This window comes from Megachile rotundata, chromosome 4 (genome assembly GCF_050947335.1).
Source record: "Megachile rotundata isolate GNS110a chromosome 4, iyMegRotu1, whole genome shotgun sequence".
NCBI lineage: Eukaryota > Metazoa > Arthropoda > Insecta > Hymenoptera > Megachilidae > Megachile > Megachile rotundata.
The window spans coordinates 20,404,894-20,417,057 of record NC_134986.1 but is presented as its reverse complement, the minus strand read 5'-3'; the positions used below and the strand labels follow the sequence as shown (position 1 = coordinate 20,417,057).

The 12,164-nt window shown below is 34.2% G+C and overlaps 3 protein-coding genes across 8 annotated transcripts in view; 2 read left to right on the top strand and 1 right to left on the bottom strand.

Moving 5' to 3' along the window:
- Tpst (tyrosylprotein sulfotransferase) overlaps positions 1-3,099 on the top strand; it is a 142,892-nt gene extending 139,793 nt beyond the window's left edge. For all 5 annotated transcript variants that reach the window (XM_076530378.1, XM_076530379.1, XM_076530375.1 and 2 more), the window contains 3 exons: positions 258-511; positions 853-1,050; positions 1,243-3,099. In XM_076530378.1, the coding sequence (XP_076386493.1) occupies positions 258-511; positions 853-1,050; positions 1,243-1,351 (561 nt within the window). In that variant the 3' untranslated portion in view covers positions 1,352-3,099. The remainder of the gene's footprint in view (positions 1-257; positions 512-852; positions 1,051-1,242) is intronic.
- Positions 3,100-3,463: 364 nt separating this feature from the next.
- On the top strand, positions 3,464-9,863 carry mus101 (mutagen-sensitive 101). Its single transcript, XM_012290099.2, has 26 exons — positions 3,464-3,922; positions 4,006-4,182; positions 4,256-4,395; positions 4,475-4,607; positions 4,683-4,790; positions 4,863-5,069; positions 5,146-5,362; positions 5,443-5,580; positions 5,657-5,718; positions 5,796-5,965; positions 6,040-6,178; positions 6,237-6,372; positions 6,454-6,669; positions 6,739-6,920; positions 6,990-7,156; positions 7,222-7,427; positions 7,491-7,624; positions 7,694-7,924; positions 8,000-8,062; positions 8,133-8,335; positions 8,408-8,529; positions 8,594-8,658; positions 8,726-8,854; positions 8,914-9,114; positions 9,242-9,471; positions 9,533-9,863. The coding sequence occupies exons 2-26, from the start codon at positions 4,075-4,077 to the stop codon at positions 9,753-9,755; spliced, it is 3,930 nt and encodes a 1,309-aa protein (XP_012145489.2). The 5' UTR covers positions 3,464-3,922; positions 4,006-4,074; the 3' UTR covers positions 9,756-9,863.
- On the bottom strand, positions 6,990-12,124 carry LOC100883162 (cytochrome P450 6k1). 2 transcript variants are annotated; one of them, XR_013037788.1, is made up of 7 exons: positions 11,476-12,124; positions 11,114-11,352; positions 10,794-11,027; positions 10,431-10,708; positions 10,184-10,373; positions 8,159-10,100; positions 6,990-8,011 (listed from the first exon to the last, which is right to left on the bottom strand). XR_013037788.1 is itself a non-coding variant. In XM_003699865.3 (6 exons), exons 1-6 carry the CDS (start codon positions 11,886-11,888, stop codon positions 9,943-9,945), a joined length of 1,512 nt encoding a protein of 503 aa, XP_003699913.2. In that variant the 5' UTR covers positions 11,889-12,124; the 3' UTR covers positions 6,990-9,942. The 2 variants fall into 2 exon arrangements, 1 of the variants encoding a protein (XP_003699913.2); XM_003699865.3 differs by having other exon boundaries at positions 6,990-10,100.
- Positions 12,125-12,164: the final 40 nt, after the last annotated feature.

Genomic DNA, 12,164 nt, shown 5'->3' with positions numbered 1-12,164 from the left:
CATCCGCGAATATGAAAACGCGACGTACTCTTTGCATAGAGAAGAGGTGGGCACAGAAAAAAGACCAGCGTGAATTTGCGTATTCCTCTAATGCAAAAAAGAGGATAAAAGTGGAACGTTGGATCATAGAATTATGTAAATCGAAGAATATCGTTTTTTTAATCTATGACGCAGCGTTAGTCGGATATTGTTTTATTGAAATGTCAAATAATCGATTCTTAATAAAGCGGACGATACGTAATTAAGATATCTTTCAGGTGACCATAACGGGATTTGATTTATCGTCCTACCGGCAATCGCTGATCAAATGGAATCACGCGATTTCCATCATGTACGGACAATGCAAGGAAATAGGAACGGACAAGTGTCTGATGGTTCCGTACGAGCAACTGGTGCTACATCCGCGTCAATGGATGAAGAAGATTCTCAACTTCCTCGATGTTCCTTGGAACGAATCCGTAATGCATCACGAGGAATTCATTAATAAACCAGGCGGTGTTCCGCTGAGCAAGTAAGAGAGTAGTTATCGATGAAAAATTGAAAAACTTTGCCAAACTGTTTCTCGTTAACGCGGACCTGTCCTAGAGCAGTTGCTGGAACAAAAAGTTATCCCGACCGTATCTCTTCTGTTCTAACAAAAGAGAAATTGCGGGAGCCATAAATTTAGAATAATGGGTAATTAAAGCAGGCACGAGAACAAAATGTTATATTATCATGCTACGTAATTGTAGCAACATAATGCACCATTTGGTATGCAACCTAGCTAATAAACGAACTGCAGCGACAGGCCAACAGTTTCAGAATATACAAGGTGATCGGAAACTAAATTCCATTGTATTTTTGGGAATGCAGGGTCGAGAGGTCGTCGGACCAGATCATAAAGCCGGTTAACCTGGAGGCATTGACCAAGTGGGTGGGCCACATTCCGGACGACGTGGTTAGAGAGATGCCTGACATCGCGCCGATGCTTTCTGTGCTCGGCTATGATCCTTATGCTAATCCGCCGGTGTACGGAGCGCCGGACAGGCTGGTTAGCGAAAACACGAGACGGTATGTAACCGAGTAATCGGGCAACGTTTAATCGGTATCCTCGATCAACCTATATAGTTTCGTTCGGGAAACGTTTGCTTAACGAATTTCTGGTAGCCCAACATTTTGGAGACCGTACCATTATCGGTTGAAAGTATTTGGTAAATCACATAAAGTCGAATGTAATCAATTATCATGTGGTTTCCTTTGCAGAGTACTGGCGAATGGAGAAGTTTGGGCAGCCAGGGCACGTCAGTTCTCTCTGGAGAAGCTGATAGAGCTGAACAAAGAGGACGAGGCTACCAACACCCCAAACGCGTGACCTCGGATACATGTTCCCTTAGGTACGCGGACTTTGAACCTGTACAATATCTGTGACATCTAACGACGGACCTGGAACAGCCAGTTTCTAACAAATAACCAGCTGCACGGACGAGCGACGAGGGAGCATTTTTCATCGGAAGATCCTTCTCGAGCTCGAGGAGTCGCGCTCGACCTTTCCCTGAAGGGATTCGAGAACGGCCAACTATCTGGCGAACAACAGGGACGCGTCTAGTTTAAGATTGAGCGCCGATCGAGCCTTGAATGTCGATCAACAGGCGTTGTTGGCTGCTGCGCGTGGCAACCGATCGCGAAAATGGTTGTTCTCTCTGTATATTTTAATCGATAATCGTTTTACTTGGATCCGTACTGTGTACCTAATCGTTCACGATTACGTTGCGCGTCTTAGCTTCGTTCGTTCGGAGTTTCGGATTCGCATACGCGGAAGAAAGCATGAGAAATTCATTGGCGTAACTAGAGTTATCAGTGCACCTGACTCTCCCTCTCAAGTAAATGATATGGACTAGCCCTTTTCATGAACCATTTGGTAGGACGTAGGATACTTCATGTCGTAGGTAGGATGCCTTAAATCTTCGAATTCTGACATTTACAAGTTCCCGAAAGTCACTTGATTATGTAGGTGTGGCATTATTGCCGTTATTAAAAGACCTAGCGTAACGAAAATCCTATTTACGCCAATGAAGAGATTCTAATCGCTGCTGTTTTATTGCCTTCTTCATGACACCTTATCGAGCGAAAAATTATTCATGACTATTTTAACGCTAAGTTAATTGTGGAGTTCTTAATTATCGACGATTCACTTATAACCCAAAAGTGATAAAACAAGATAAAAAATAAAATTCAGTGTATTATAATTACAAAACTATTTATAATACATGGATTAATTATACATTTTACTTTTTTATTAAACTGATCGTGTGAATGATAGACAAGGTGTAAAAATTTTATTACGGATGAGAATCATCGGATACATACTATGTCGGAACAGCTTCTCTACAGTTTCACTCGAATGGCCAGTGATAAAAATACAGGTTACGGAGGTACAAAGTAAAAACTGCATAAATATGCAGGGGGGAGCTATATGTAATGTAATTTCCCTTTCCCTGGTATCCGCGATTTCTGTGCGCTTTGTTATAACAAATCTGACAAATATTGAGAATAATGCGAGTAAGATTTTGTACTATATTTGGTATCTTGGTGAAAATGAGTTTTTCTGTTGTGTTCTGTATGAAAGGAAAGTATGACTTCACGTATGGTACTTATTATTGCAGGTTAATTAAACTGAAACTCGCCAGTTGCCTGATTGCTTACCAACTAAATTGTCTTTTAAATAAGGACCACCTACAAAATTGGAAACTTTGTATTATTAAATAGTTGACTGGCAACAAAATTATTCCATTTATTTTAACGTTACAGACGTGTTTATGAATCGGCTATATGCGAGAGAAATTATATTTATACGCTATCGAGACATGTAAAAATGTGAATTAACGTTTGAGAACTATCTACCTAAGATCTGACAAGCCGTTTACTCGGTTTACGTATCTGTTATCGATTGTCAATAAACGACGTGCAACTAATGTTGCTGCAACGGTATTAAGAACAGTGTTATTAGGTTTTGTCAAGTGACGCCTGATATAAATGCGACAACTTCGATGTGGCATTATATCATTTGTGTCAACTATACTTATGTCTGTCGAATTATATGATTAAATTATTTTAATATTATGACGAGTCTCGTTGAAATTTTCCTTCCTTTAATAACTAAATTTCCTTCTCCAGGTAAGTATTTACTCTGTCTTCTTATTTATGGGCAAATGGAGAAAGTAAGTAAAAGAAAACTGGCATTTAATTCTGTAATTATAAAGCTCTTATGGAGAAAAAGTAATTTCTCAGAAATTGACTTGTGTTTCCCTCTAACGCTTGTCAATAAGCGATTGAGCTCGAATCATTAAACAAGAATATAAAGTTCCTACAGAATTTACATAAAGTAGTTCAAAATTATTTATTGTACAAAGAGCAGTTTATTCAAAAACGAATTCTAATCTAACGGCGCTTTGTTAACTGCAGCAGATGGCGCTAGCAATATTATTTTCAAAACGCGATTGATGTAAAATTATAAAATGTAAAAATAAAGCTTGCACGGTATTTGGAGTTTGTTAAAATAATTACATTACATTAACATATCTATTCAGAATGTACATATTAATGCTAAAAAGGAATTTTATTCTTCCTGTTTGATTGCAAAGCCGATCAATTTCTACCATAGGCATTTAGGCGCGAACAGTTCTGTCGTGTAGCGTAGACATTGTAAGAGTGGGTTTTAACTGCGAAATTTATTACTATCTGCAATATTATATAGAAAACTATCAAAACGTGTTGAACACTGTTTTATAAAAAATACACACATTTTTTTATAATTAATGATCGGTTCGAAATTGATCTGTAAGCGTGGTCTAACCTGTCACAGTGTCACAGTGTCACAAAAGTGAATGCAATATTGTTTTAAAAAGATTACAAATTACGTACTATATACAGTTTATATAGCAGGGTTTGTAAATCTATATAAAATAGTCCATTTATAACTGATTAACTAACTTTTAATAATGTTTTGTACATTTCATTTTTTGACAGAATGTTTTTCTAACAAATCATAAATGTAAGTTGTTTATGATCCTTTGATTTTTGGAAGAAAACTAAAGCATGATTCAAGAAAGTCAACCTGACACAGATGTAAATCTTTATTTTATTGTGCCAAGCAAATATAAATCTGAAAATGATTGTATTGAAGAAATGTGGCATGCATTTGATGTTAGTAAACAAATATTGACTGAAAGAAAGGATTGTTTAGGAGTAAAAAGAAATACATTAATTATTCTTTCAGAAATGTTGTGAGCACGATCTGGAGCCAAGATGGATTACTGAAAAAAAATGTAGTAAAATGAAACCTGTTAAAAATGATGTTTTTGTAATGGAGGAATTTGAAGGTGATATATTTGAACAGTTGAAAACATTTAAGTGTCCGTAAGTAGAATCATTTGATGAGAATAGGTTCTGTAATTAATTTTATTTTATGTCAATCAACATGGTTTTAATCTTACAGTATAATTGGACCTCGATGTTTACTAATTTGTTTCATTAATGGGGAACCAATTCCAGAAGGAAATAATCCAGTATATACTACTGCTATGAGAGGTCTTTGCATCTGTGCTTCTGGTTTGCCGCCAGAAGAAAAAGTATATTTAAAATATTAAAAGTTATTAATAACTAAATCATAAATTTACAGATATTTTAAAATCTAATGGTTGCAGGATCATATAACAAAATTAGTAGAATATATGGGAGGTATTTTTACAAAGCAGTTACGTAGTCGTGTGACCCACCTTGTGACAGGGTCTGTTATGTCTGCAAAATATGAGGCAAGTGAATTTATTTTATTATTTAAATCAGTACTATTGTAATATTTGATTAATTATTGATTTGTTTAACAGACTGCAATAGACATGAAAATACCAATAGTCACAAAGGAATGGGTTGAAACAATTTGGAAAACAAATTTAAAGGATTTTGTTAAAGCAAGTGATAGTATGTTTGATAAATACAAAGCACCTGTTTTCCTCAATTTAGTAGTCACGTCGACAAATCTTCCGAAACGTCAAAAAGAAGAAATCAAACATTTAATTAATGACAATGGAGGGGTAAAACATATATATTTTTGATAATTTCATCTCCAATTTTTTTATTTCACTGTATGCATCATTGTTTTTCTTCTAGACATTTATGGGTCCTTTAGATGGTGCAAAAGTTAAGGTAGTGCTTGCACCTGTAAATAGTCCAATAAGCGATAAACTTAAATATGCAAAACAAGCAAACATTGCTTGTTTAACACCAGATTGGGTATATGAGAGTATAAAAGTGGGCTATGCTCTGCCTTTTAAAAATTATTTGATCACGTCGCTAAAAGTATCGTCTACTCCAGAAAAATCAAATGGTGAACAATACTTTAATAGCATTACAATATTAAAACTACAATTTGACGACTAATGTTATTATTTTTTAAATTTGTACCAGTATATGAAAGTCTTAATTGTTCTGCTATAAGTTCGATTCCATGTGATCTGCAACAGGGCAGTTGTGTTGATGAGACTTTAACTACAACAGTGAGCAGTACTTCTACTGTAGAACATTTAACGAATGGTGTTTCCAATGGTAAATAATATCATAAATAGATTGATAATATATTTAATTTTAAATACATTAAAATTTTTATTTTTTGTTATTACAGTTTTTGATAGACTAACTCTAAGTGAAGCAAAATCGGCTGGTCCGTTTTTAGATGGATGCAATGTATGTGGATTAAATGTGTGCTAGTTTTTAATATTATGACATACAACTTCTTCGATCTACGTCTTTCTACTTTTCAGATTTATCTTGCTGGGTTTGCTCCTAATCAAAGGGATAAAATTAATAAAATATTAAATGTCGGTAGTGCGACACGACTGGACGATATATCAGACGTTTTAACACACGTTCTTGTGGGAGACGAGCATAAAGCAATTAGTGAGCTAAAATTAATGAAGTCAAAAGGATTATGGTACGATATAAAATTAATGTCTACACTAGTATTCTCGGTTATACTTTCTTTAACAATGTCATTATTTTATGTAGTCCTTTTATACTAACTTTGGAATGGCTTGAGCAAAGTATTAAATTGAAACGCCCCGCACCGGAAGAAAATTTTTTATTTGAAGAAATAAATAGTGCAATGCAGAAACCGCCAGAACCTCCATCTCCATTAAGTAAAAAAGTAAGTATCACGAGTTACATAACAACGTATAATTATTTTAATCGATATATCATTACAGAATTTACAAATGTTGCAAAAACCAAGAAAAGTTCCTATACCATCATTCGATATAGATAGGAAACTATCACTGCTAGAAAAAGAAAAAGAGAAAAATCAATCTGATATTCTCGAACAATATCTTCAGGATACCGTTGGTAATGGTTTCCAATAATTAGTAGCAAATATTCCGGAAATATTAATTTGAATACATAATTTATGGATAATTTTTCATCTAGTTACAGTAAATGAGAAAACATTACAGGAATTTACAAAGCCAAAAACACCTACCACAGAAGATACTAACGATAAGACTTTAATCGATGATAATAAAAAAGAAGATAAACGTACAAAAACACCGTCAACGTCTGTATCCGTAAAAAACAAATGCTTAGCAGACGATAGTGCGGTGCCAATTAGTCAAATGTCCACTTTAAATGATAAACTGTTTGAAGGTAATTTAAAGTACATACGTAACAAATTACAATACTAAGTTCAAATTTTATAATGATACAATTATGTAGGACTGACATTTGTTGTAATCGGCTTCAACGATGAAGACAGTTACGTAGCCGAAACTATAATAGCCATGGGTGGACAAGTAGTTTCGAGTACGTTTTCTGGTATCCCAGATTACGGTGTTGTACCAAAATGTGGTGCATCGTTAAAACATACAGTAAATGAAATTGTTACTGATTTATTTATTGTAGGTATCAATATCTTTCTCGTTAAATCTTGTTGTCTTGGCATATTCTATTATTAAAATTCTTTGTAGGAAGATTGTGTAAATCAAGAACAAATAGTCGAAATTATGTACTATCATAGACCGCTATCCATAAAAAAATATTTGAATCCATTGTCAGGCTGTGTTATTACAATGAGCATGTATACTGGCGTAGAACGAACGTATCTTGCAACATTAGCCACGGAATTGGGTGCCATGTAATCTTTTTTATTGCTAACAAATAACTCTAATCAAGTAGATATTAACTCGTTATTGGTTTTAGGGTTCAAGATATATTCGTCCGAAAGACTAATCTTGAAAAGAATACATATGGAAGTACACATTTGGTTTGTCCGACACCTGAAGGTAATAAGTATAATGCAGCAGTCAAATGGAAATTGCCAGCTGTAACCGCTGACTGGCTGAAGTCTTGTGCAGCTCAATCGAAACGCGTCAATGAAACACCATTCCTTGTGGGGGAGACTATGGGTATGTAAAACTTTTAGAATTAGATTACATGTTTGAGTTACTTAAATATCTCTTATTATTAAGCTCCTGAAAAATCGAGTCAATCAGACGATGGAGATACAAGTTTATCTAAAACCAATACAAGTCAAATGAGACCTCCAGTCGAACCAATAAATAGAAACATTGTTACTCCGAAACGTCATTTAGCTCATTTACAGGTAATCGAAGGAATGTTAATTGGGTATCATTTTGTATTACGATTTATTGCTTAAAAATATATATTACAGAATCAAGAGAGTGGTTCCGGTGAGACACCATTAATAAATAAGAGACTCAGTTTACTTATGAATAAAACTCCACAATCACCGTTTCATGTGTCTACGCCAGAAACACCGTATGGTCAAGTGTTTAGACCAGATCCCTCTCCAGATACGAGAAAAGGTTGGGTCAAATGGGTTGACAATTTTCCGGATTTAAGAGTGGAAGAGCCACCTTTGAAGAAAAGAGCTCTCAGCACTGTTTGTATCTTATGAATTTCAATCATGTTTGTATTCTTCGTGTATGTACATGTATTAATACAATGAAATTTACAGCCTCTTTCAGATCTGAAAAAACAGTTATGGAAAAAACTGAAAAATCAAGGTCAAAATTTGGAGGTAATATATTTTATTATTAGTATACACTCATAACAATTACAACGTATTTTTTAATCTTTAATTGTAATAGGACAGCACAGGGGAGACATCACTTACTGTTAATAATCAATCGTCGGCAGAACCAGAAGTTGCGGAGACAGCAGAAGCAGCAGAAATACCAGAAACAGTAGAAACAAAAGATGATAGTTATAAAGCAACTGATACTACACCTATTAAAAGAAAATTGGAATTCACCGACGAAAATAGTCCGCTACAAAATATTGAAATTAATATGTAAGTTTATATACAAAGGTATTAAAGAGTCAAGATAGTTACATGAACTTTACGTATAATTTTACATGGTAGGCAAATTGCACAGTTGGATCAAATGCTGCAACGAACATCGAGTACCCCCGAAAATAGGTATTCTCTTTCTGGAGAAAAGGCAAGCTCGTACAATACAGAACCTTCTGATCCCATACAAAAATGTAAGTATCAATTATCATGTTAGTAATATTTAATCGTCTGTTTAATATATATTTTTTTCCGTAGTTATTGCAAAAGATTCTCAACCCATCGATGCCATTGTATGGGAAGATCCGTGTCATGCAAAACAAGTAAGTTAAATACATAAATTGATTTTATCTGAAATTAATTTAACTGGAATTACCTTTGTATAACTAGTTAACAATACAACATGAACAAAATGAAAGTATCGATGAAAACGAGCAAAATGGAGATGATGCTGAAGAAGAATCAGTGGAGGAAATCGAGCCTCCAAAAAGACCTAAATTTATGCTTTCAGGCATAAAGGTATGTTGCTTGTTATAATAAATAATATTAGTATTTTATTAACACATTCACTTCAACAGGATAGAACGGCGTACGAAAAAGTAATAAAAGATCTTGGAGGTGATGTATCTTCGGATCCTAGTTTTGATATCACTGCGACACATTTACTTTGTATCAGACCGTCAAGAAACGAAAAGATGCTGGGTAGTATAGCATCTGGAAAGTGGGTTCTTCATTGTATGTACTTACGGGATTGTGAACAGGAAGGAAAATTTTTAAATGTTAGTATAATTAGTTATTATTATCTGCAATAGCGATGGGCAAATTTCCTTCCTAGGCTTACCCATCGCTAATTTATAATTGATCTTTCTACTCATTAATTTCTTAATTGCATTCACTTCTTAACAGGAAGAAGAATACGAATGGGGTAATCCGAAGAGTAAAGATGTTATACCAGAACCAAATGGTGAAATTGAAGAGATAATCGCAGCAGCTGCATATAGATGGAGGTTGAAGTTGCTTAAGGAACCAAATGGACCGTTTTGTAACATGGTAGCGTTGCTATTAGTTTCTGGTGATAAATACGACCAGTTCCAGAGATTAATTGAAGCTGGAGGTGGCAAAGTTGTTCAAGCAAGGTAAACATTTCAGATTGTTATTGCTATTATGAGAATAATCAATATATTATTTTTCTTTCAGACCACCATACGATACTAGTCCTACAGGTAAAAAGATTACTCATTGTTTTGTAAATGTCAGACAAGTTAGTCAGCCAATTGATTGGGCGATGTTAGCTAGCAAAGGTATTCTTTGCTTTATGCCACAATATTTAAGCGATTATCTTACTTCGCAAACGCCATTAAATCCACGAGAATGTGTCATTCCAGAATTTAAAAAATATTTGACACTATTGCCAAAATAAGATAGTAACTAGTAACATTATTTAAGAGATTATGTATGATAGTATTAAAAATTTATATTTGTATATATAAAGAAATACATTTATCATTCTATCGTCATATTTATATTATATTAGACTTGTGCATTTCCATAAACAAATGAATTATTTTAATTGTAAAACAAATATAATATTTACAATTAAGTACACTTTAGATTTTCGTTACATTTAATCTAAAATCTTCCACTGGTGACAAGAACACGTTACGTTTCTCAATGTCACATTTACAAGTAGAATCGTATGAAACTTCATAATCTTTAAGTATTGTGAGTATACCTATTGCACTTTGTAACTGGCCGAGTCGTGTACCTACGAAACATATTTATATTTGATAATACAAACTAGCGATGTTCTTTTAAAGATATAATTTTTGAATAAACTACTTTTCTTACCAATGCAAACTCGTGGACCTTCACCAAATGGTATATACGTGGATGGGGGAATATCATTTTTATTCTCATCAGTATATCTATCAGGATTGTAAGATAGGGGATCACGATAATATCTTGGATCGCGGTGAAGACCAGTCAAACTTATATACACGGGTGTCCCTTTCTCTAATACTATATCAGTACCTGGTATCTAAAACATTATCAATCAATTTCTGTTCTTTTCCTCATATGTCATCATCCACATTACCTTGTAATCCTCAACAGGCACTCGATCAAGAATCGGAGCTGGTGGATATAGTCTCAGAGTCTCTGAAATTACTTGATGAAGATACTTCATATTTTGAACAGCCTCGTATGTCATTCCATATTGTTCTAACTTCTCTAAAATTTCTGCTCTCGTTCGTTTCTGAATCTCTGGATGTTTAGCAAGTTCAGCAAGGGTGAAGCATATAGTTGATACGCTAGATTCGCGGCCAGCAACGAAGAAAATGGCTGATTGACTCAACAGTGTATCGCCCTCAAATTCTACAAACATTTTTCAACTGAAGAGCAATAACAAAACAAAATTTTATGAAATATTACAAGACAGGATTAATTAACTATCACTAACTGAATTCAGAGTTTTCCTGCTTCTCATTCTTCAACTCTAATAACAAATCGATCAAGTCTTCTCGTTTAATTTTATTCGATTCTCTGGTATCCATTGAATCCCAGAATACTTTACGGAAGTAATCCGTAGACGAACCTAACATTTGAGTACCTATGTATTTAGCAATCGTCGGGAAAAAGAACATCATCGAAAATTCTAGGCCCCGCTTGAAGGAAAATTGAAGTCCCTCTTGAACTGTCAAACGAGAAACAAAAACCGGAAATATGAAATTATTTCAACAAACAGTGAAAAAGCTGTAATTTGTAATTTCAACAAAATACCTTTGTTGAAGAATTCTACTTTTTCAGGATCGAAAGAATTGACTTCAATTCCAAAAGCAATATTAGATATAATATCGGTCGTGTACTTCAAGGCAATATCTCTTACCCTCATATTTTTTGTCTTTGTACCGTTTAAAAACTGACTTTCCATATATTTGCTCATTGAATTAGCATTTTGAACTATCAGATGGAAAAGTTTCTTTAGTTTTACACCGGTGAATACGGGCGAAAGTTTGGTTCTGAAATAAAAGTATCATTAATAGGATACGTAAATAGGTAGTTTTAAATTTTCGAATTCCCAGCTGATAAAATATGTATAAACATTTTACAAAAAGTAATTTTAGCAATAATTCGAAACGCACCTAAGGTATTTCCATGGAGGATTCTCAATGGAGAAAAGATTTCTATGACCGATGTCATCGTGAAGCGAGCGAACGGAGAAATAGCGATTTGGGAATACATTAAAGTCTTTAATTAGAATCTGTTTAATTACTTCCGGACTTCTTATTAACAAGAAGGGTTTATGGAGAACATAAATTCCCAAAACATCATCCGTATCCGCAGCTTGCTCATACAATTCACCAAACACTTGAGCAAAAGACTTTTTCTGTAATGCAGCGTCTTTTATGTTACCAAACAACCAGTGCCCTGGTAGAGTAGACACTCCGCGTCTTTGCCAGTAACTTCGTTTATATTTCACATAAAGAACTAAAATAGTTAAGAGCGCAACGACTGTAAAACCCAAGTTCAGAAGGAAAGAACTTAACACTGCCATTGTTTGCAACTGAATGACTACCAGTTCGCATACAACGCTGTTTTAGATTATGGTAGACATGTACAATTATATAAGTATGATTATCAAATATCATGTAGAAAAAGAGATATATATTAGAGTAATCTCTTTAAGTTGTAGATATCTCTGTTACTCAATTTTTATAATTAAACTAGATTCCTCAAATCATTGTACCATATGATATGAAATTTTTAAGAGAAAATGATATTCTATACAAAACAACGCATATCTGGCATTTATCATAATTATCGGCGCAAT